This window comes from Peromyscus maniculatus, chromosome 9 (assembly GCF_049852395.1).
Source record: "Peromyscus maniculatus bairdii isolate BWxNUB_F1_BW_parent chromosome 9, HU_Pman_BW_mat_3.1, whole genome shotgun sequence".
NCBI lineage: Eukaryota > Metazoa > Chordata > Mammalia > Rodentia > Cricetidae > Peromyscus > Peromyscus maniculatus.
The window spans coordinates 64,415,173-64,440,930 of NC_134860.1; the positions used below are offsets into that span (position 1 = coordinate 64,415,173).

The 25,758-nt window shown below is 46.8% G+C and overlaps 1 protein-coding gene across 5 annotated transcripts in view; it reads right to left on the minus strand.

Moving 5' to 3' along the window:
• The window catches only part of Ptk2b (protein tyrosine kinase 2 beta), a 130,306-nt gene that overhangs the window by 41,334 nt on the left and 63,214 nt on the right, over window positions 1–25,758 (minus strand). For all 5 annotated transcript variants that reach the window (XM_006988766.4, XM_006988767.4, XM_076545241.1 and 2 more), the window contains exon 2: window positions 18,511–18,751. In XM_006988766.4, the coding sequence (XP_006988828.1) occupies window positions 18,511–18,714 (204 nt within the window). In that variant the 5' untranslated portion in view covers window positions 18,715–18,751. The remainder of the gene's footprint in view (window positions 1–18,510; window positions 18,752–25,758) is intronic.

Consider the following 25,758-nt stretch of genomic DNA (forward strand, 5'->3'; position numbering starts at 1 on the left):
ATGCCTCACATCTCCACTGAGTCCCACCTGCAGCCCCCACCTCCAGTCCCCACCTCTGGCACCGAAATGCAGAACCTTCCCCTTACCAAACTGAAATCTATGAAGCTAGCACCTCATTTTGTCATCGCTCGGAACCCTGAGCTAGGGAGAACTGAAAAATCTCTAAGATATGCAGAATAAATCCAGGAGTCGAAGAGCCCCCCTTGCACACGCAGCCCAGCGTCAGCAATGACCAGATGTTGCCACTCACTCCCCAAGCATGACCCACTGTTGTTCTCTCTATACAGTTCTTCTTCTCTAAGGTGATAGGCACACACGCGCGTGTGCGCGCGCGCGCGCGCGCGCACACACACACACACACACACACACACACACACACACGAAATTGTAGGATAGGCAAAATTCATTGAAACTAGGAGAGGGGATGAGTGTCCGATGTGGGTGTATGTATATATATAAATAACCTTAACATTTATAAATTTTAGCCATACAGTACTGACATATAAATACACTCATGTGACCCACATACCAATTAAGATACATGTTTCCACATCTTTAGATAATCCACTGGCTGGGTCAACCCTATGTCTAACTCCCACATCAGACACCCATCCCCTTTCCTAGATTCAATGAATTTTGCCTTTCCCTATAATGTCATGTATTTAATGTATGTTAATTTTTTCTCTCTAACTTCTTTCCCTCAGTATAATGTCTAAGATTCACCCACATTGTTGACATATCAGTACATAGTTTCTTTTAATTTTTATTTATTTTTTTTGAGACAAGGTATTATGTATCCCAGGATGATCTTGACCTAGTCATCCTCCTGTCTCAGCCCCCTAAGTGCTAGGATTATAGGTATACATCATCAATCACACCCTGGTAATGTTTCTTTCTCTCTTATTTTGTTATGCTGGGAATCGAACCTAGGGCCTTGTATACGGTAGGCAAGAGTTCTATCCCTGACCTATGTCCCCAGCTTCATTGTTCCTTTTTGGAGATGAGTGATAGTCTACTTATCAACAAACTTTAATATGTTTATTTAGTCCTCTACTTCTAGAAACCTAAGGCATTTCTGTATTTTTTTTTTTACTGTTGTGAAATTTTGAAAGTTAATGTGAAGTGTTTCTGTGTATAAATGATACACTGGTATTTGCTTTTAATTGAGCCAAAAGAGTAGAGTTACTGGATCCAGGGTCTTGGACTTCATAAGAAACTGCCGGGGATGGAGAAGAGGCTTGGCGACTAAGAGTGACTATTGGAGACAGATTTGCACAGTTGGTTCTCTCCATCTCTTTTCCTTCCTTTTTAAATTGGTTCTTTGAGAATTTTGTCCTCACAGGTCTCCAGATTCAGATTTTTCATCTAGAACAAGGAGGAAGTACTAGTGCCTGGGTGAAGTGGTTTTGTTACGATGAGCTAAAACTTTTTGGAACATTGCTTGGCTCAAGGTTAATACTTGAAAAAAAAAAAAGCATTATTTTAACACAGTAATTTCTTACAGGGTCTGGTTTAAGCTCGATTATAAAACAACATTTTGTTTCATTCTTCTATCTCTTTGCCTCCTCTCTTCCCTTGCCCCTTTCCTTCTCTCGGAAGTGGTGGTAGGGGCCAAGGGATCGACTAGACATCTGGGGAGCTGGCCCAAACAGGCAGCCCAGGGACAGAGAGAACTGGATGATGGGATCGATTACCTACAGGGGAGCTGAGCAAAGGGAGAGAAGTCTTGAAAATAATGGGAACTTCTTACTGTCAGGAAAGTATTCCAACTCTGGGGAGGGGAAAGCTAGGGAGGACCATGGAATAAGGGACTGTTTTGAAATGGTGGGTTGGGTGAGTTAGAAGGGGCGGGAAGGGTGTTTCACTTTGAGTTGTCTTTACTAAAAGGGCTTAGTGAGCAATTCCATGTCACAGTGCTTTTCAAACCAAGCCTAGGTTTCAGTTTCCAAACACTATTCTTTAGAGAAATGGACTCAGACACTTGTAGAAACAGATGGTTCCAGGGCTGGGAGGGAAAATAGGCAGCACACAGTGAGTCTGAAACATCACTTTGGACCAGAAAAAAAGAAGAATGTTCGGAGCATGTTGGGCATTCCTAACAACTACACACGATCATCCTGAGGTGCCCACCTGAGACAAGGCTGGGGGAGCCCAAGCTGTACGCTTCTTTCCTGAGGGTGAGTGTGAATGTTGCTGGGGACAGACAGCCTAGCTGAATGGCGCTCCCACCCTCCTCCCATGTGACTGGGCTTGGATTATAGAGGATTTGGCTGGTCTTTGTTCTTGGTTCCAAATCTTGGGATTTCCCAGGTGATAGGATTGACTCTGTTATTCATGCTGGGTTCTAACATATGGTGGACCCATAGTTTCAGAAGTGGGTAGGGTGGGGTGGGGGTGGGGCCTTGGCCAACCATGTATTGGCTTTTCAGATTGTAAAGGCCAACCATGTTCTTGGAGAGTTGTACCTTTGAGTCTGAGAGTTAGCCTGAGCTTGTGGGAGGGAGGGAAAGGGGAGAGCATGTTGAACCATATGATCATAGAGTCCACTCATCATTAACCATGACTTCTCTCGGAAGCCCTAACATATCTCTGAATCAGGATGGTCACCTGGTCATGCACACTGGTGTGCCTAGCAGTTGATGGATCCTGAGCTCACAGAGGCTTCCTGTCTGGGATTCTCTGAGAATTTCTGTGTACGTCTTCATTGGCTGGTGTTAAGTTGTATCTATTAGGATAAAGCTTTAAGTATTGCCCTTTTCCCAGTTCTTTGACTTGTTCTAGTCAATTATTGAATGCGAGGAGAAAGTGGGAACCCACCAATTTATAGTAGAAGTGTGGGTGGCTCAAGATTCAAGGTAAGAGGGGCCTGGCAAGCTGGGCCCTTAACCTGTGAAGTCTGTTAACTGTGTGGCTGTGGAAACACATTGTGTCCGAACTTCCTTGCAAACCATGTCCATCCTTCAGACATGGCCCGGAGAAATGAATTTGATGCTCACATCAACATGGTATCACACAAACTAGGATGTGACCATGCACTTCAGAAACAGGGCCCAGAGGACCCTAGCTGGATCCGAACTGAAAACCTTCTCCCTAAGGACTAGCTTTCATGGTACCAGGAGGCAGCATGCAAGCTTTCAAAGCCAGGAAACAACCAATAATCCTGTTTAACCGATGCCTGTGAACCATAACAACAACCAGCATGACTCTCTGACCCTAAGGGTGCACACAAACCTTGGTGGTTACCACCAGCTCTCTAATTGGACTTTAGGTCAGTTCAGTAAGAGGAAAATGACACCTGGTTCTAGAAACCCAGTCAGCTACCTGAGGCTAGAGAAGTCATGGACCTTGGAGGAGAATCTATAATCAACACTTTACAAAAGCAGTATCAAGCCTAACTACACTATGTAGCTCTCACCCCTCCTCGAGGAAACTCCTCTTTGCAACAAATAGAGACCGTTACAGAAAACTACAACCAATCAAAGTGAAAAAATGAAGTGTGGTGGAGCCCAGTCCCAACTGATACACTCACAACACAAATCCTGTGCCCGAGGCTCGGGGATCATTGTGGAAGAAGAGGCAAAAAGATTGTAAGAGCCAGAGGAACAGGGATTTACCGCGAGATTGTCGCTCCTAGAAAGGTCAGAAGCCACACCCATGACGTCTCATCAACATGGCTGTATAAACGTGACCTGAACAAAGACGACACCAATAGACATGATAAAAGGAAAAGAGGAGACCTCATGAAGCCTCGGCTCTAGACAAAAAACTACAGGCAACTAAGGAATGCTGAGAGAAGCAGAAAACTTCTTCTCAGGGGAAGAGCACACTGATGAGTTCCCCAATCCAAAATGGTCAGCCCTGGAAACTTACATACAAGTTACATGATACGGACCGAGTAAGTTATATTTTTATATTTAGGAATACACACACACACACACACACACACACACACACACACACACACACACTACCAACAACAACAACTAAAGAAAAAGAAGAGATCATGAATTTGAAAAAGAACAAGGTGGGGTCCATGGGAGGGTTTAGGAGAAGGAAAGGGAATGGGAAAAATGATGTAATTATCATAAAAATTATATATATATATATATATATATATATATATATATATATATATATATATATATATATACCAGACAAACAAATAAACAAAAAGCTAGATTGTGAATCTAGTTCTGACAGGCCTTCCGACAGGATGACACACTCCCTAAAGCCAGTGTCCCCCTGTGGTCCTCTATCCTTGCCTATCAAGCTACACACAGTTCTGTATTCAAAGCATCAGTCATCATCCACTATGAAAGGCTATGTCACGATGGCTCCAGGGAGCACACAACCCTCAGCCATGGAGAAGTGTAGAGTGTGTGTTACTTGTGTTTATGCTGCATTTGTTTAACTCTGTGAAGATGTGTGACTGTGCCTGTCTAAAACACCTGATGGTCTAAGAAAGAGCTGAACAACTAATAGCAAGGCAGGAAGGAGAGATAGTCAGGGCTGGCAGGCAGAGAGAATATATAGAAGGAGAAATCTGGGAAAAGGAAGAAAGAGCAAGAGAACAAGGAGAGGAGGATGCTAGGGGCCAGCCACCCAGCCACACAGTCACACAGCCACGCAGCCACACAGCTAGCCACAGAGTAAGAGTGAAAGTAAGATAACAGAAGTAAGAAAAGGAAAAGGCCCAGAGACAAATGGTAATAGGATAATTTAAAGTTAAGAAAACTGGCCAGCAACAAGCCAAACTAAGGCTGAGCATTTATGAGTAAGAATAAGTCTCTGTGTATGATTTATTTGGGAGCTGGGTGGTGGGCCCCCCAAAAGAGTAAAACCCCCCAGCTACAGAGAAGCATATGAGTATAGGCCAAAGGATGAAAAGGCTTCCGTTTAGGGGACTCATCTGCCCTGAGCTACCTCCAGCCCGACCTCCCTTGTGCTTTCCCACACGCAAACAGCAGGAGCGGCAGAGTTGGGGCCAGACCCCCTCCCCCCAGCTCATCAGCTGCCATTAATGAGTCAGTACGTCTTTCTCTATCAACAAAGCACTCCTTAAAAGTGATAGTACATGATGTTTCCTTACTCACAATTGCCATCTGGAACCTGAGTTTTTAACAAGTGCTCGCTCTTTAGATAGGCCCAGGGTTCCTTTTGCTCTAGGAAGACCTTGCTTTCTTCCCATACCAGGGCTTCCAGGTGCTTGCTGAAGGGCAGGCTTTCTAGCTGCCTTTGGTTGCAGCCTAGATTCTAAAAGACTTCTGGTACTTTCTTACAAACATCTGTATTCCTAGAGTTTCCCTTCCTTCTTGGTTCATGTTGATTTATTCAAGTTATTAAATAGTGTGAAGACTCCAAATGACCTTTTCCTCCTTCTGTGTTCTCTGACTTTTCCACTTGCAGGTCAGAAACAAAGAAGGAATGTGTCTGGATAGCTTGTACCCACACCCCAGAGGGTTTACGGTCATACACCATATGGTGACTTTTCAGTTGGTGTCAGACCATATTCAGGAGAGTAGTCCCATAAGATGACATCACCAGTGATGTCAGGGCCGCCACAGTTTGTGTATGTCTTCTTTCTAATGCTTGTATGTTTGTGTGTAGTGTGTATGCATGTGTGTATGCATACCCACATGGGTGTGAATACATGTGGAATCAGAGGTTGATGCCAAGTGTCTTCCAAAACCACTCTCCACCTCACATATGGAGGCAGGGTCTGTCACTTGAACCCAGAACTCGCTGACTTTGCTAGACTATCTAGCCAGCTTGATCTGAGGATGCTGTGTCTCTGCCTCCAGAGGTCAGGAACCACAGGTGGGCTTTTCTATAGGTGCTGGGAGTCTGAACTCCAGCCCTCATGCTTGTGTGGCAAGTGTTTGACCTACTGACTCCTCTCCCCGTTCCCCTCACACAAGTTTGAGATTGCAGAGTGATGTAATCCTCCCACTATTAAACAATCCTCAAAGTAGATCATCCAAGTAACAGACCTCTCACTCTCCTTCTTCCCAGTACCATCACATTCCAGAACCTCCTCAGTGACCTCTCTGCTTTTGCTATGTCCTCAGGCTCAATTACTTAATAAATACCCAAATTTTCCTTAAGTGTTGTTAAGCTTTTTCACATTTGTGGCCAGGTTATTTAAAAAAAGAAAAAGAAAGAAAGAACTAATGTGATAGCTGGGGCCCTTCCACCCACCATCCTCCACCAAGATAGTATAGTCCTCACCAACCTCCACCAATATTACTTGATCCTCACCATCCTCCATCAAGATAACTTGGTCCCCACCATCCTCCACCAAGATAGCCTAGTCCGAACTGCTCCTTTGGTTCAGTTCCATGTTCTTCCCTCCCTGCCATGTTTTAGGAGTGTCCTTATCAAAGTCATTCCATGCAGACCTCTGTCCTGCATGCTGCTGATTCTCCTGAACTGACAGAATTTTGGGTTCTTTCCCTGGATCTAGTCCTAGGCAGCATGTGAGGGCCTCTGGGAAGCCATTTCTTATTCCCCTGGATTAACAGCATTTTTTTTTTTTTTTTTGGTTTTTCGAGACAGGGTTTCTCTGTGTAGCTTTGCGCCTTTCCTGGAACTCACTTGGTAGCCCAGGCTGGCCTCGAACTCACAGAGATCTGCCTGGCTCTGCCTCCCGAGTGCTGGGATTAAAGGCATGTGCCACCACCGCCGGGCCAATTAACAGCATTTTTGGTTCCTCTATAGACTCGAATGAACTTCAAATGTTCATCCAGCAACATATTGTTATGAGTTGAATTTTGTTTTTCCAGAAAGACATACTGGAGACACAGCCTCTGCCTCCTTTCCACTGCAACCTTGCTGGGAAATAGTCTTTGGAGACTAGTCAAATTACAATGAGGTCACTAGGTAATCCCACTCCCGTCTGACTTATGTTCTTATAAAAGGGGACATTAAGTCACCAAGAGAGATATGCACACAATAATGCAAAGGACAGGTGAAGAAGCAAGATTTGAGTAAAGGATCTGTAAGCCAGAGGACACCAAAGACAAAGGCAGATTACCAGACCTGGGGAAGAGGCAGGGAAGGATTCCTCCACAGACTTCAGAGAGGGATGGCCCTACCAACACCTTGATGTCGGCTTTCTAGGCCTCAGAACCACGAGACAACACATTTCTGTACTCTTCAGCCATCCTACGTGTGGTATTTTGTTAGAAGACTCCTCAGCATCTAATAAAGACCTTGACAAATTAGGACTAAACCAACTGCCTGTCTGACCTTGGATCAGATGGACATGGACCATCTGTGAGTTCTAATCGATGATCCGTTGAGGATTCCAAGAAACGTGTCCTGCCTCAAAAACAGTCTTCCAGTGACAACCCTCCAAGAGACAAGAGTGCAGATTTAAATTTATTTCCAGTTCTTTTTAGATGACAGACTAATATGTTCTGACATGTGGCTAATATGTTCTGACTGCCCTGCTTTCTGTCAATTCAAGGTACATAAAGAGCTCAGACAATGCTTGGTATACATTAAGTACTCAATAAACAGTAGTTATCATGGTGGGCCAATAAGCAGTGACGAGATAGCATGAGCAGATGTGAATGCTAGCACAAACAGAAGGAAGATGATAAATAATAAAATCATCCCAGGATGATCAGGCCACACCCAGAGTGGATCTGGCCTTACCTGCCCTCTGGGGAAAAAAAAACAGTGAAGAGAAAAATCACTTCATTCTGCTTGGAGAAAAGGCCTGGAAGAGTTTTAGGGCCTGAGAATCAAGCTCAGTACAGCAGGATCTTCCTTTTCTCTTTTTTTTTTCTACATGGAGATAGAAGGTAGAACTCAAAAAAAAAAAAAAAGAAAAAGAAAAGAAAAGAGAGAGAGAATTAAAAGGCTGAGACAGTAGCAAGATCAATCTTTAATTGACGTAGAGCACAAGGGTTGTCTTCAAAAATAAAAATACTCAGTTAAATATAGACCTGTTCTATTCAAATTCTGATTTGTTAATATGCCACAAGGAAGAGCTCTTAATGCTAAGATGAGCTTCAGGAGGAAGAAAGAATAAGAAAAGGCAGACAGGAAAGTACCAGACAGGTTAATACATTTCTTAAAAAAAAAAAAAAAAAAAAAAAATGTTCCCCCGACTAAGATACCTTTGAAAATAATGACTTTATAATTCATTGTGAAGTTGGCATGGGTGATGGGTCACATTTAATTGCTTCAGAATGAAGGGGTGAAGAGTGTTATTTGCTGTGGAGGATGGATCTAGAGAATTCACATTTGCTGTAGTGCTTAATAATCTGTATCGGTGAGTGTCAACAAGGTGCTGTTGACATTTGGTGCATCTGCTGACTAGTTTTATGTTAACTTGACACAAGCTAGAGTCATCAGAAAGGCAGGAGCTTAAATTCAGAGATTATCCTCTGTAAGACTGGGCTGTAGGCAAGCCTGTAGGGCATGATTAAATTAGTGATTGATGTGTGAGGGCCCAGCCCATTGTGGGTGGTGCCATTCCTGAGATAGTGGTCCTGAATTCTATCAGAAAGCAGGACAAGCAAGCCATGATGAGCAAGCCAGTAAGCAGCACCCCTCCAAGGCCTCTGCATCAGCTCCTGCCTCCAGGTTTCCACCCTGTTTGATTTCCTGCCCTGACTTCTTTTGGGGATGGACTATGATGCGGAAGTGTTAGCCAAATAAACCCTTTCCTCCTCAACTTGCTTTTGCTCATGGAGTTTCTTCACAGCAATAGTAACCCTAACTAGAACAGGGCAAAAAGGTTCTTTGTTGTGTGTGGCTGTTTAATACACATGGCCACAACTCCACTGAAATCCAAGTTTCATGTCCCAGTCATGGTGACCACGACACAGTAGAATTCTAACTGGTTTCTAGAAGAAGGAATTCAAGAGATAATGATGAGTCGTGAATCTTTGCCTAAGATCTGGACACCCTGTGGGGATGGAAGCAGGCAGGTGAGCAGGAGAACGTTATGGAAGACTGTAAGCCACACTGAAAATCTGGGTACCACTGAAGTCAGCATCACAAGCTAGGGGATGGGATGAGGTGATCTAAGAAATGATGAAGTTACTCTGGAGGAATGGCTCAGTGGTTAAGATCACTTCCCACCCTCCCACAGGACCAGAATTAGGTTCCTAGCACTCATATCAGATGACTCGCATTCACCTGTAACTCCGGCTCCAGGGGATCTAATGCTTTCTTCTGGCTTCTGCAGGTACCCACACATACACCCAACATTTCATTCGTACAGATGAAAAGCCATACACATAAACAAAAATAAATCTTTTAAAAAGTGACAGGGTACCATGTATCCTGACAGCTTCACAGGAAACCTCATGCCAGGACACACGGCCCACAGGCTCCCTGGCAACTGAGACCCGTGGCAGTAGGGAGAAATAGTAGACTTATATCATCTGGGCTCGGCTCCCTGACCCAGCTGGGTGTCAAGGTGACGTGTATATGAAACACTCTTGCATTCTCCTCTGCACATCTGTGTGCTTTTGCAGCACATGCCTGAGTCCAAACAGATGGTTAATAGGGAATTGAATGTTCCAGGAAGACATGACCATGTCCTCAACCTTAGATTACATTTGAAAAAGGGGGGGCTATGTAGATAGAATTAAGTTAAACATCTCTGTTGACAGTCACTCTGGACTCTCTGTGTGGCTCTTAATCTAGGGTGTCTTTATAAAAGCTGCAGAAAAAAAGATGATATGAACAGAAAGGTGGCGTGGAGAGATGCTACCAATGCCCAGGAACACCAGGAGTCATCAGATACTGGAAGAGGCAGTGAAGGGAAGAGCACGTGAGGTTCCAACACCTGCACTTGGGACTTGTAACCTTTAGAGCTGTGAGAGGACCATGTCTGTTGTTTTAATCATTGGCTCCTGGTAATCTGCTAAGGCAGAGTTAGGAAACAGAGACAATAGCTATATAAGTTCAGAGTCCTTGGTTCGTATAACAGATAATTTTCAAATGGGGATTGCAGAGCAAAATACTAAAGTTTGCATAACTTATCACTCTGAAAGCATTCATTCCAAGGTGATAAAAGCTCTAAGGAGGACATTCAACCATGAACCCATCAGATCAAAAACAGAACAACAGCACAGACACCTGATTCCTCATTTGCAGACGTCTTGAGTCTATGCACATAGATAGGCTCTAACTGAAGTCTCTACCCATTAGGCCTCACATCTTCGTTTTCCTCACTGCAGTAAGTGTCTGCATGTGTGAAGGGCTGGGAACACACACAGGAAATGAGAAAGGGTGCAGAAAAGAGGAAGTGTGTATAAATGTGCCTCTTTTTATGTCACTGTGTGGTGCTGGTCTGTGGTTTCCTGACTGAGCCCTTCCCTGCATGTTTCATGGGCTGCTCTCAAGTCGGGGGCTAGCCTGGTGTGGGCCAAGCCTTCTCCTATGAATAGCTTCCCCTTTCTTCCTGTTGCACCTCCAACCTTGAGGCATTGATCTTACAGCCTCTGAAGGATGGAAGTGAGGAATGCTGAGGTGATGAGGAACCTCAGCCAAGATGGGACCTATGCTCAGTCTTCACGCAGTAGAGGGGGTGGGTAGGCTCATTCTCTTCAACATCTTTTTTTAAACAATGTTTAAAATTTTATTTTTAATTATGTGTATTGTGTGTGTGGGGGGGGGGGAATGTGTACCTGAGTATAGTTCCTATGGAGTCCAGAAGAGGTTGTGGGATACCCTGGTACTGTAGTTATAGGTAGTTGTGAGCCTCCTGATGTGGATGCTAGGAACCAAATTTCAATCTTCAGCAAGATAAGTATGCAGTCTTAACTGCTGAAGCAGCTCACTAGGTCCTCAACTTCTTCTTAAGCATCTCTAATGACATTCATGATTTAATCACATTCTCAAAGGCCTCACATTCCCATGTTGTCAGATTAAGTATTAGGTTCCAACACAAGTATTTTGAGGGACACGCCAACATTCAATGCTAGCACCTCCTAATGGTTCTTACTTCAATATCTATCATATTAGAGATTAGAGCTTCAACATATGAAGGATACAGAAAACATTTACCCATAACACCCTGTATTTAGTTAGGCAGCAGGTCTAAACTTGAAGCCCCTGGGGTAAGCATCTTTGTCAGTATAGGGCAGGACTGTGTGTCATAGTACCTGAATCTTCTCCTCCTGGGGATTCTGGGAGGCTTGTGGGGGTTCACAGGTGATGGTAGTGAGTGGAAGTGGGTGCAGAGTAGGCTGCTTTCGGGCAAGCAGCACCCAAAGGACCCCTGCAATCTGGAGAACCCACTGTGGGTAGAAAGGATGCACCTGGACAGGGTGGGGATGCCTGGTTGGACAGGGTAGTTTCAAGACAAAACCAAGATGACTTTTTTCCTTCTATCTATCTATCTATCTATCTATCTATCTATCTATCTATCTATCTATCTGTCTGTCTGTCTGTCTGTCTGTCTGTCTGTCTGTCTGTCTGTCTGTCCGTCCGTCCGTCCGTCCGTCCGTCCGTCCGTCCGTCCGTCCGTCCATCCATCCATCCATCTATCTATCTATCTATCTATCTATCTATCTATCTATCTATCTATCTATCTATTATTTATTTATCTATTGGTTTTTTGATACAGGGTTTCTCTGTGTAGCTTTGCGCTTTTCCTGGAACTCGTTTTGGAGACCAGGCTGGCCTCAAACTCACAGAGATCCGCCTGCCTTTGCCTCCCGAGTGCTGGGATTAAAGGCATGTGCCACTGCCCGGCTTTTATTTTTTTAAAGATGTATTTATTTTATGTGTCTGAGTATTTTGCTTGCATGTATGTATGTGTACCACATGAATGGCTGGTGCCCACAGAGGCCAGAAGAGGGCATCAGATCCCTTACAAGCTGTATTGTAGACTTGTGAGCCGCCATGTGGCTTCTGAGAATCAAACCTGGGTCCTCCGCGAGATGAAGTGCTCTTAACTACTGAGCTGTCTCTCCAGCCCTGCCCCTTTAAAGACAGGGTTTAGTTATGTAACCCTAGCTAGCCCAGAACTTACGATGTGGCTCAGGCTGGTCTCACATTCACAGCAATCCTCCTGCCTCAGCTTCCCAAATGCTGAGATTACAGATTCCAGCTGCCAAACCTGATAAGAATAAATCTTGACCACTCATATGTACATGGAAGGAGCTGAAAAATGGATCTAGGATGGAGGCGGTGCAGGGCTCAGGCAACTCCAGATATATTGTATCATCACAAGGTCTCTGGCAACTCGAGATATATTATATCACAGGCACAAACCCATCCTTTGCTTAGGGCTTTGCCACGTGAGAAGTTCTAAGGATGGGCAGAGTTGGGCACAGAATGGATCAGCAAGCATCAGCCAGAAGGAGAAGACAGGGCAAGCTAGCCCTTCAGTGTGCTGATCAGAGAGGGGTGTGACCCTTAGGCCTGGGCGATCGTAGAATTCATCCTCCAGTTCATGGTTGGATTGACATTAACAGGACCCTGCTAATCATCCCTGGACAGTGCGTGCAAACTGAGATGTAACCCAGGACCTATGGTCACCCTATCTGCAAACGAGCTGGGGATGGAGGAAGAGAAGAAAGAAAAGCAAGAAGTATGAGCGGGCAAAGAGGAAAACAGGAAAGGAGGCTCCCGGCAGCTGACGTCCTTGCTACTTGTTTGCAAGGTGTTGTCTTAATCCCTTTCCCAGACTAGCAAATGAGCACCTTAGAGGGAAACATAATGACATAAGCCTCCACCGGCCACAGAGAGTCAGCTCCTAGCAAACACAGTTTCCCATGACTATCAAAGCAAAGGGAAGTGGGCATTCGGGAAGGGCAGAACACATTCCTCATCTGAGCACCGCCAGTCTCTTCAGCAGCTGCCTGCTTTCTGTGAAGACTTAGGTGCTAAGGCCAGTGATCATGTTCAGACCTGTCCTCTTCTGGAGATAGGGTCTCACTGTGTAGCCCAGGCTCCTGGAACTCACCATCCTCCTGCTTCCCCGTCTAGCGAGCTAGGATCATGGATAAGGGCAGCCATGCCTGCTTTCTTTCAGCACAGAGAACACATGATGGGGGCATTTACGTTGACACAGAAGGCATTCGAGAATCTAGATTTAAAAACTTGAAATCGGCAGTCTGCCTGGAGTAAGGACGCTGTGGATCCATGACACCAACGTGAGATGGGGGTGGGGGCAAGTCCTGTTGCTTCTGTTTCATCACACATGACTAAGAGAGAGGGTTGGAGTTGACGCAGTGTTCTTAGAGAGGGAAATGTGCTTGGCAAGTCTGAAAGGGCTGGCAGCAGTCTGGGAACTGGGAGGATGATAAAGGGACATAGAGTGAGACAGAAAAGTTCACTGAAGTCAAGACCAAGTGATGGGGGAGGAGAGTATAAGGTTAGGAAGCAGGGGAGGAAAAGGCCACTAACTTCAGGAGAATCTGAGGCAAGGATGCTGGGCCAGAGCCCCATCCCTGCATACCCTGGGGACTATGTCCTCAAATAGGCGGTGAGCAAAGCTGGTCCTTGGCACCTGGACCAACCCCTCCTCTGCATGGCATGCTTGCCCAGGTTCTGTTTCTTTCTATCAGAGCACTTGCATTGTGTTTTAAAGATGCATTCATGGGTGTGAGTCAAAATCACAGCCTTGGTCAGGAGGCCCTAGAAGAACAGGGAATTTGCTCATGTTTGGAGAATGCCAGTGTCCCAGGCATGTGCCAGGCACTGGAGGAACACAACAATATTTGTGGGATGGAAGACAGAATAGTCAGGCTGCTTTTCTGTGTGGTCTCATCCACAGCCAGGGTTTTATTCAGCCGCTGTCCACAGCCTGACCAGTCCAAATTCTTTGTCAAGATGGAATCTCTCTCCAGAATCCCCTAGCAATGGTGTTTTTAAGGTTGCCACTTGAAAATAGGACAGCACCTCAAATATACTCAGAGAGACAAAACAGAGTGGAGGATTCCCCACTTCCCAGCCAGGTTCCTCCGGTGTTCATCTTAGGGAACACAGTCCTGTCTACCTGAGGCAGGCCGTAGTTCTTCACACTTCCCCCGTGTTCTTGCATCTCTGATATGTCATCAGAGCCCTTCACTTCCAACTCCTCTGTTCTCTGAGCTGCAGTCACTTCTTTCCGTAGCCTGAACTGGTTAAGAGTGTACACTCTGGAGGTGGGTTGTCTGGGTTTGAAAACAAAACCCACCACTTAGCTGACAATTTGCTTAACTCCTCTGCACTGAGTTTCCTTAAATAGAAAGTGGAGATAATAACAGTATGTGTTTCAGAGGGGCCTTTTGAGAAGTTGGTGAAATAGTATGTATGTGGGGTTTTTTAAAATGTTAGCTTCTATCATCACCTACATCACTGCTACCACTGTCACCACCGCCATCATCATCACCACCACCATTATCACCACCATCATTACCACCACCACCATTATACCACCATCATCACCACCATCACCATCATCACCACCATCATCACCATCATCACCACCACCACCATCACCACCCCCACCACCATCACCACCACCACCACCACCACCATCATCACCACCATCACAATCATAGTCACTGCTATTATTACTATTATTACTGCTGCCACCATCACCACCACTGTCACCATCACCATCATCACTGCCAACATCATCACTACTATCACCACCAGCAGCAGCATCACCACCACCATCACCAAGACCACCACCAATACCACTACCATCATCACTACCATCACTACTGCAACCATCATCAACATTAATACCACCATCATAATCACCACCAGCATTGCCATCAATCCTGCCATTATCAGTGCCATCATCAGTGTTATCATACCCATGACTAGACCAATCCACACTGTTACCGTCTCTGCACAGACCTCCACCTACAGCCACACTTAACTCCTTCCAGTCTCCACTCTGTAACCTACATCATCCTTTTACAAAGTAGTTTCACATCATACATTATATCAGTTTTTCCCATGAGGTGAGATTAAAACAAAGTTATTAACGTGACTTTGTCAGTTTGGGGGAACTCATGGCCTCAAACCTGCCACATGCATTCTCAATTTAGGACTGTATGGTGCCCCTTTGGTAGCAATGGTCTTACTCTCTTCCCTCTTTCCTTCCTTTCACAGCCAAAAGCACTCTGCTATGTTGGTTAATTCTCTCTCTATGTGCCAACCCATACCAAAGGCCTCCTGTGCTGAAACTACCCAGAAAAATGTCATTGATGACATGGAGTCCTGAAGCCAGTGAATCCATTTCTGGCTTTATCTGAAGACTTTCTTTGGCATCATCCTGTACCGCTAACCACCCCTGTCTTGGGCTCCTCTGCCTCTGCTGATTTTTCTTTTCTTTTACTACCTTTCTCTCTCTCAGCTCTTTGAAATCTGGCTTCCCCAATCACCCTCACTGGAACCTTCTCTTACTCTACTCCTTCTTCAGAGATGACCTGGTTCTCTGGCATGGCATCCATTGCATGATGGTACCCAAATCCTCTTGTCTGGGTCCTGCTTTTCTGAGCTGCAGGCCCACATTCCTCCACAGGGGCATTTCAAAAATATTTCGAACACAACAGAAGTGAAGCTGAAATTTCAGGGTGTGCTTCCTTTCTCGTCCCAGCGAATGATGCCAGCACCCATTCTGCTGTCCAAGCCAAAGTTTGAGTCATCTTTGTCTCCTTCCTTTAGTTCCCTCCCCACATTTAATTAATGATCAGTTTCTGTTGACTCCACCTTCTTGACGAACACATATCTATTGACTTATCTGTGCCCAAGAACATGCCGTTCATCCAAGTCTGCGTCTCCCTTTTGCTACAGCTACCACCTTCCAGCCCACCTCCCACCACACTTCCTCTCTCAGTCCTGTCTGCCCTGTTACAGAGTTTAGGGTGTGTGGGGGGGCATGCCTTAGGTTTGCCAGAGAACTAACAGGTCCTACATACAAAAGAAGAATTTCTTTAAGCAAATGTAAAACACCACATTGTGGCCCCATTTTAGTAATTCATAAGGCAAAACAGCCCACTGAGGGTTCTGAGAAGTCTTCCTGCAAAAGAATGTGTTCATGATTTTCAGGGTAGGCCTGGGGGATGTGCTTTCAGGATAGAACCTAGGGTCTCTCCATTATAGGCAAGTACCCTACCACTGAGACAAAATCCAGTCTAAATCTCTTCTTCTTCTTGCTTCCCTGTGATTCTATCCCCCTTCCCCTTTCCTCTTCATCCCTCCCTCCCCATCCCTCCTTCCTTTTCTTCTTCTCTCCCTCCCTCCCTCCCTCCCTCCCTCCCTCCCTCCCTCCCTCCCTCCCTCCCTGCTTCCCTCCCTCCCTCCCTCCCTTCATTTTGTAGACATAGAAACCAGGTAAGTGATTTCTTATGCCACACCCCAGCCCTGGGGCGTACTCCTTGAACAACATTGTTCTGTTTTAAAATCCAAATGTAGTCATTGTCTCAGTTTGAAAATAAGACAGTTGAGTAGATGGATAAAACATGGAAGGTTTTTGTTTTTGTTTTTGTTTTTTTCCCATCTGGAAAATTAGCAGCTTTCAGAGACAGCTGTGCAGGGCAATGACAGAACAGACAACCAACAGTTCTGGGTCCAGGGACCCACTATGTGCTAGGTACTCCTCACCTGTCATACAACCAACAGTTCCGGGTCCAGGGACCCACTATGTGCTTGGTACTCCTCACCTGTCATACAACCAACAGTTCCAGTTCCAGGGACCCACTATGGGCTAGGTACTCCTCACCTGTCATACAACCAACAGTTCCAGTTCCAGGGACCCACTATGTGCTAGGTACTCCTCAGCTATCATCTCTAGTTCCTATCACAAAGCAACAGCTGGGCAGGGTCCCCTTGGGAGAATCTGTACACACATCCATTAAGCACTCAGGTCCAAGCCCATACAAGCAACCCAGATGGAGTCTCACTTGACTGGAAGTCCAGGTAGCTTGAAAGTCACAGATTGCAATGACAAGATGACATTGGAAGGTGATGTTTTGTCCATAGGAAACATTATGAACAGAAAAAAAAATCAAAATGGGTATAAGTTCCTAGAAGACAGTTACCTCACTCAATTATCCGCTCCAGAAAATTCCTCAAACACTCATAGCCATTGCTGAGCTTGGTCCATTGCCCTTTCCACAGGCCTGGTGTACGTTCTGCCCTTAAATACCCACAAAGCCATCACACAACCTCGGGAAGATCTCCTCTGCTTCAGAACTATGTGTGGCATCCTGTGCATGTGTAATGCTAGCACTTGGGAGGCCGACGTACAGGGATCACGAGTTCAAGATTAGCCTGGGCTACAGAGTGAGCGTGAAGCCAGCCTGGGCTATGCAGCAAGGCCCTGCCTAGAAACCAAACCAACAGCAACTCGCTGCAATTCCCTAGCTCCTGCCTAACTCCAGATTCTCCAGGGGAGTGTCCCTCACCTTCCATTACTGTGGCCGCCTTTCCTTTGGATACTTATAAACACAGCCCGCGCTGCATGTGAAATCTGCTTATTCACTGAGCCAGCCTTCTGGCCATTCTCCACCGTTTCCTCCTCGTGGAGAGTGGCATCACTATTTCAGTCCCATCTGCCCTCCAGTGCCCTCTCTCTGCTGTCCCCACAGAGTGCGTCCTAGTCAGAGTAACTGAAGACTCTTGCTCTGTCTTCAAGATTGGGCAGTAGGGTACCCCTGCAGCTTGGAAACCATATTAACTTTGGGGAACAAATGAGTCGAGCTAGCAGTGGATGGCATCAGCTATGTACAGAAAGGGTGCACCCAAGCAAGACTCAAGTGTCAGCAGAGGACGGAGAAAAGGTGCCTCCTGAGAGGCGGCTGAGGCTTTCTCTCTGCGCACTCTCACATCAGAAGCCACGTGACGAGCAAGCGAGCAAGCGAGTGAGCGAGGCCCTAATCAGATCAGCTACAGGAAACAGGAGTCCACCAAACCACAGCAAGGATGTTAACTAGGAGAGATGGCCCGCTCATTGATGCATTCTGCTCTGGTGTGTGAAGTGTCTTGTGCTCTGTGGAAGACAGCACAGTGACCTGGCAGCCAGGACCACCACAGCGCCAATGAAAGGAGCCGCAGGTGGATTCATGGACATTGGCTTTTGAGACTTTAGAAGAGCTGGTGACACAGAGCCAATTTAGCTCCCTTGGACGTGGGAAGACGTCCCCCAAGGTACCCAGACTCCTTTGTTCAAATTGTGAGCCCTCTGGGGGAATCGTCCGAGGACCAATTTCTCTTCCCCTCCCGGCATCATGAAGGCATGTTCTGGAAGAGAATGGGTATGTCCTCATCGTGTCCACTCATGGGAGACTTCAATATCATGTATGTTCAATAAGTGCAGGTTAAAATCAGTCAGTGTGTTGTAGTCCTGCCTAGAAAAATGGAGTGTGCACAGCTGGAGGAGGCTGGCCCGGCAAGCTGAAAACATCTCTGCTGATGCCAACCTGTCCCCTGCCTGGACAGTGCTACAAGAGGCTGCTGGGCTCAAGAAGGGCTGCTCCTCTGCCCAGGAAGTGGGAGGGTCAGACCGGCTAAGGAAACAGAATGATTCCTGACACTTACCTGGATCTCCGTCTGCACTGTGCATTTGACCAGCTTGAAGTTCTTCCCTGGGTTGAAGCTGTTGCTGTAGAAGCAGACCTTGAGGATGCGCACGTCTTCCTTCTCCACATCTACGGGGACCACCACCATGGGCTCCGGGGGGCCCTCGGGCCGGCGTAAAGTGCCCACTTTTACTCGGCTCAGGGGCTCAGACACCCCGGACATCCTCTCAGACAGCGGCTAGGACCGACACATTGCAGTCCTGTGGAGACAACACAGACAGCCCCAGAGTGAGCTCCTAAAAGCCACACGCCTCATCCCCCAGGCTGGCACACCCCCAAGCTCCATGACGGATGCAACAGCCTGTTCTCTTCGTCCTAAAAATTCCTTGCAAAGGCCTCCAGCCGCCTCGGCCAGGGAGGCTGCGGCATGTAGGAGCCAGTTGCAAAGCATCCAGGTATAAAGTCCAGACTTGAGGCTCGCCAGCACACGGGCTCCATCCTCTAGGGGACCTGTCTCCCTCTCTGTTCTCCTCTGACACTGGCTTCCAGGCAAGAGGCCCACACTTAGCACATGCAGCAGCTGTGAGAGGAGGCGTTTGCAGCATGACACAGCAGAGCAGAAGAAGCAGGGAGGGAGACAGTGACACACAGGAGGAGGGAGACACGAGCCGCCACCGAGAGGAAAATCTGAGAAGAAACAGAACTTGGGACTAGGTGGCCCCAAGGGAATGAACGAAGAGGACAACACAGTGCCCAGATCAGGACCAGGCCATTAGCCTGGCTGGTCTGCCCACCACCTCAATGCAAGCCAGAGTTTTCAATGTAGGAGGCCTGGATCCTGTAGGAACTCATCGTGCAGAGGGTCCGGTATCACAGAAAGGCCCACCAAGGGGGAAAAGAAGCCCCCATCCCACACTATTTAGTGTGGAAAGTTGTTTTGCCTGATAGATGGAGCTAGCCTGGGCTTCTACACGACGCAGCCAGTACTGATGACAGCCTGGCTTGACACAGAGGTGAACTGTATGAATCCTTGTAAGCTGTAAGAATCCTTGTAAACTTCACCCCAAATCTCAGCTGTGCTTAGCCTCACCTCTGCATCCAACTGAGCTATCAAGGACTTACTCTCTGCTGCTCTCAAGCAGGGAATGGGGCTGGTGAGATGGCTCAGCAGGAGAGGCCTGACCACCCCCACATGCTCCATCCTCAGTCCCACAAGGCAGCAGGAGAGAACTTACTCCAGAAAAAGTAGTCTGTACTCTGACACGTGTGCTTGCATACACACATGTGCATGGCTACACTTACACACACACACACACACACACACACACACACACACACACACACTATAAAAAATACATAAATAAAATCATAAAATTATAAAGCAGGAAATGTCCAAAAGAAGGGAGGAAAGTTGTAACTATGCATTGATGACATCAGCCGAGGCTCATACTGGGGTCACCAATGTATTTCCAAGCTCTGTCCTCAGTGCTGACATTGAGCGTGTCGTGGTGAGGGCTGGGTGTTCTCAATTTCCAAGAATCTTTCTAAAACAATCACACTAACGTTGGGCATGACGGCTCACACCTTGTCATTTTCACACTTGGGAAGCCAATGGAGAAAGATTACCATAAAGGTGAGGCCAGCCTGGGCTACAGAGCCTTGCCTCAAAACAAAAACCACCCACCTTGCTCTAGAATGAGCTAGGCCCTAGTACTGAGACTTATTCTTAGCGATAAAAGGTGTCCCTTCTCACATGGGTGTGATTTTAGGGGGAATTGCCTAGACCAGGAATCAGGGGGGAAATGATGGAGCTGGCAGATATGGAGTCAGGTATTTTAGAAGCAGAACACAGCCTATGATTATTATTTATTTAGACCGAGCCAGGTACCAGGAAAAGATGTGAACAGTCGTTAACTCTAAGGAATTACTCCTTTCAAACAAAATGAGAGAGGCCGGGAAGAGGGCTCAGTTAATAAGGCGGCTGCTGTGCAAATGTGAACACCTGCGTCCAGATCCCCAGCACCCTTACAAAGGCCAGGTGCGCTGGTGTGCTCCCATAACCCTGGCCCTGGGGGCAGGCAGAAGAGAGAAACCAGTGGGGCCCTGGAGCTTGCTGACCAGGCTAGTTGAATCCATGAGCTCTCCATTCAACAAGAGATCTTGAATGAGAAAGACCTCTACTTCCATGTGCACACATGTACATGTGTACAGACCCACACAAATGCATACATATAGCATTCACACACAAACAACAACAGAAATGGAGATTTGTTTTAGGAAGGGACAAAGGAGGTGTCGTAGGGATGTGGGGAGAAACAAGACATGCCTCTTAGGTCAGGGCAGGCAGAAAGGGGGAGCAGAAGGCTCAGAGCTCACAAGGGCAGCTACAGCTTGGGACAAGACTGACAGCGAGGAGAACATGTGTATATGTTCTAGAAGTCTATTTGTATTTGTATGCCTCTCTCTATCTATACATTTTGGACCCTCGTGTTCTATTCTGCAGTAACAATCTATCTGAATTCTCCTTGATCTAGGAGGAATCCAGATGTTATGTGAGGGGTATCTGCAGGAAGCACCCCGAAGAGTGTGAGAACAATGTGACGTGGAAGGGAAGACAGACAGAGGGCTGGGCACTGAGGGTGCTCTTGAGCAAGCCCAATTTCCACCTGCTTGGAACTACAGGGACCTGGATGGAGCCTCTCTCACTCAGAAAGAGAGGGATCTGGGAGCATTTATTCCCACTTCTTATGCTCAGTGTCCCTGGCATTTCCAGTCAGTTCTGCACAAGGGAGACGTCGGAAAGCCTTTAGGCAAAGATGCAGAGCTGGCAGCTGGGAGATGGGGGAGAAGACTGAAGTGGCAAGGCCTGGGGGGATCTGGAAGGGATGCTGGCGATGCTACTTTAGGATGGAGAAGAGGAGGAATGTGCTTTGTCCCCAAACGGCATTGTCCTAGTCAGGAGTACAAAGGTGTAACTGCAGCTAGTCCAGTAAGTGTGCGGGCCTGCCAGCTTCAGCATCTGCTGGCTCTGGCAGATATTTATCTATATGCGGTAATTTGTACAAGGCTTTCTCAAGGAAGACTCTGAGACAGACATCTGAGCGGGGACGTTGAGTGATGTATGACACTTGACCCCAGGGACTTGACCTTGCCTGCCATGGACTGAATGCTAATGTCCTTTAATGTCCAGATGCTCAAATTCTAACCCCCAAGATGCCGGTGTGAGAAGGTACTGATGTTGAGACGCAGAGCCCCAATGGGTGGGATTAGGGCTCTTTTAAAAGAAACCCAGGAGAGTTTTGTCACCCCTTTTCTGCCACAGCACCAGGTAAACAGCGTGTCCCCGGGAAGAGGGCCTCATCCAAACCTGACCATGCTGGCACCTCGATCTTGCCTTTTAGCCTCCAAATGCTTTCTGTTCGGAAGCCAGCCTGTCTCCTTAGGACAGCAGCATGAGCCAATCGGAAACAGAACCCCTGCTGCTAACAGTGAATGCCAGAGGCTGGACCCTCGAGAGCCCATCGGGAAGCCTGGCACAGCAACGATGCTGTGTCGTGCTCATGGGAGCATGGACTCAGAGCTGGAAAGAAAGACATCCTACCCACGTCCAGTTTACAACAGACAACCCCCTTGCAGCCATAATGAAGAGGGCAGGGCGTATCTGAGTCTTTGGTAACCTCTGGAGTGTCCTGTCAATCTAGGGAGCAACCTCCTCCCAAGGGCCACGACTTCAGTAGGCGAGTCCTAGACACCCCAGCTGCCCCCAAAATGCTGGGGAACAGTAAGAGAGAATACTTAAATGGGTCAGTAAAATTCAAGAGCCGATGGTGAGAACTGGGGAGCTCTCCATATCCGTAAGTCGTGTGTGTCACTGACTGATGAGAGGAATGAAGGAAAGAATCCCCACTTGAAGAGTAAGCAGGGAATGTCTAGCCTGTGCCTAGACAGGACAAAGGCAAAGTGGCAGGAACTTAGGAACGAGACCTTCAGATGCTTCTGAGCCCGAACTGCTGCATCCACTCTTGCAAGAACTATCCAAGAGGGTCAGAAAGCTGCCGTGAGAATGTGGGGACCCTGAACACAGCAGCCTGTGGTGATATAGTGTGTACCCTAATAAAATTTACCTGAAGATCAGACGACAGAACAAGCCACTAAATTAAAACCAAGTAGTGGTGGCACACACCTTTAATCCTAGCATTTGGGGGGCGGGGCGCAGAGATCCATCTGGATCTCTGTGAGTTCAAAGCCACCCTGGACTACATGAAATTGACTCAGTCTAGGAGAGAAAACAGAGCCAGGCAGTGGTGGCACACACCTTTAATCCCAGTACTGGGAAGCACACACGCCTTTAATCCCAGGAAGTGATGGCTGGGTGGGGAAAGGTGTATAAAGGCGTGAGGAGACAGGAACTAAAGGCTTTTTGGCAGAAGCGTCCCGTTCAGCTAGAAGCTTTTTTTCAGCTGAAGCCTTTTCGGCTGAGGAAGCTCATTCGGCTAGAGACCAGTTGGCTGAGGCTTTTTCAGGCTGAGGAGTTGGAGAGGTGAGATGTGGCAGTGGCTTATTCCTTTGTCTCTCTGATATTTCCATATTTACCAATGGCTGGCTCTGGGTTTTTTTATTAAAAGACCTTTTAGAACTCAAGCAACATCTGGTACACCAGTTTTGGGAGGCAGTCTTACAATCTCTTCTAAAACCAAACATGTTCTTACAACACCATCAAGGGACTGCGCCCCCCGGTATGTACTCAAAGAAGCTGAAAACTTAACAACTACACATAGCACCTGCTCGTGGAGGTTGATGGCAGCCTCATCTGTAATTGCCAAAATGTGCAACTAGCCGAGACGAATGGATGTGCAGAAGATCCCGGGGCTTACTGCACAGCCAGACTAGCCTATTGGGTGAGTTCCAGGTCAATGAGCGACCTTGTTTCAAAGACGGTAGGTGATACTCTATTGTTAGGGTCCAAGGTTGCTCTCAAGTCTGTATGCACATGCACATTGGTGCATGCACATTCCCACACATGTGTGCCACCCATATATATATATATATATATATATATATATATATATATATATATATATATATATATGAACACATGTGTACACACAGGGAAAGAAGAGTTGTCAAGCCATGAAACACATGGAAGAACCTTTTGTGATTTTATTTTTCTTTGAGACAGGGTCTCAGTATATATGCCAACCTGACCTCAAACTCACAGAGATCCACCTGCCTCAGCCTCCTGAGTGCTGAGATTAAAGCTGGTGCCATACCTAGCTAAACAAATGTTTTTAAGTTAAAAAAAAAAAAGAATCTACATACATCCTGTGTGGTTCCAACTGTGGAAATGCAAAAGTTTGGAGATAGTTTTAAGACCAGCAGTTGTCAGTGTGAGGAGACAGGGGAGGGAAAAACAGACAGCTTAGAGGATGCCAGGACAATGGAAAGAAATGTTCATTGTGATTCCACAATGGTAGGCAAGGATCTTTACACACCTGTCTATATCACAGAAGGTACGTGAAGGAAGGACTCTGATGTCAAACTACAGAGAAGGCCACAATGGCATCAGTGGGTCTTCACCAGCCCTAACAAACATTCCACTTTGGCATGAGATGCTAGAAATGAGAGATGCTGTGCATGTGGTGATGGGTGGCATTATGGGAAGTCTTTGCATTTCTTATAATTTTGCTGTAAGCCTAAAACTACTCTAAAAAATCAAGTGTGTGTGTGTGTGTGTGTGTGTGTGTGTGTGTGTGTGTGTGTGTGTGTAACAATGAGAAACCGCAGCCTGGTTAACCTGAGAACCTCGCCTATCCTCCAACCTGAGCAAACAGTGTCTAGCTCAGTGAACATTTTGTCCTCCATCCCGACCATGACCAAATATGAATAGTCTACCTCTTACCAACTAGCACCCACACCAGCTGACAAGTCATGCATTGCCTGTAAGCCCAGAGGATGTGGATATCTGATCTTGAGCAGCTTCCTCTAGCCCAGCAGGCTCGTGGCCCACAGGACTCTGGCAGAAATATTTTAGCAAAGTCATTCTGGTCACCCACAATCTGCTTTTACCTTTAGCCTGATGTGGGCCCCTCGGTTCTGCATTTTGTCCCTGAGAAAACGCATTTGCTGCAGGAACTGCCGGAATAGTTATAGATTCTAGAGAAATCTTAAAACACACACACACACACACACACACACACACACACACACACACACACACACAGGCAGTACCACCCCAACAGTGACATAAACTCTGCAAGAACCAAAGTGTCAGCCCGCATTTAGCAGCCCAGAAACCATCTCGAGCCTCCCTGGGGGACTTTGTCTCCACTGGTCCTAGAAGAACTAAGAATGAAAACGTAGGATTTGAGTCCAAAGACCCCAGCCCACAAGGCAGTGCACCCGTATCTCTGTTAACACATGAATGTAGCCCAGACTCCCCTCAGTAGACAGCAATCTGCAATGAGTTACCCAAACTCTTTCTGAGCAGAAATAACTGGAAGGTAGTGTTTAGGGAAGCCTGTCCTCATGGTCTGAGATTTACCCTCGATTCTATGGTCTCTCCTGCTCACTTGGCTTGTGTCTCTGTCCCAGAATAAAAAAAAAAATTCCAGTGAAACAGCTTGACTTTTCTCCACCTACTTTCTAGAAGACTCATGACCACGAAGGAAGACAAGTAATGAAAGCTCATTGTTGGCAATGGGACACAAAGGGAATCGGCTCATGGCTGTTCCTTGCCTATGTTCCAAAATCTAATGTGACTATTCCAGGGGAAAGTATTCATCTTCAGCCTTTTCCTCCATTCTCTGGGGTACATATTCCCACCATGGATGATTTCAAGCTACCAATGTATATCACTGAATTCCAAGTCAGATGAGAACAACCCACCAGAAGCTCCTATTCCCGGCAATGAGACTTGCCTGCGCCTCCTGATTGCTCCATCTTGCCTCCTGATTGCTTGGTCTCATCTGTAGCCTTAGCCTGTTTCTGGTTTTCAATGATCACAAAGCCCTCTGACCCTCAGCTCCTGAGCCAACGTCCTACCCCCTTCTCCAGACTTCTTGGCTCTCCCAGCCCTGGTGACCACTCCACCCAGTGTCCTGGTCTGTCCCTGGCCCTCCAAGTGCTGTTTAAGGCATGTCCGTACCATGGCACCCGTGAAACCCCAGCTCTGAGCCACCTCAGGCTTCAGCATACCTCCCAGCTCCCAGAAATGCCCAGACCACAGGCAAAGAATAACAAACACAAGGAAATGGGCCCAGATTAAAAC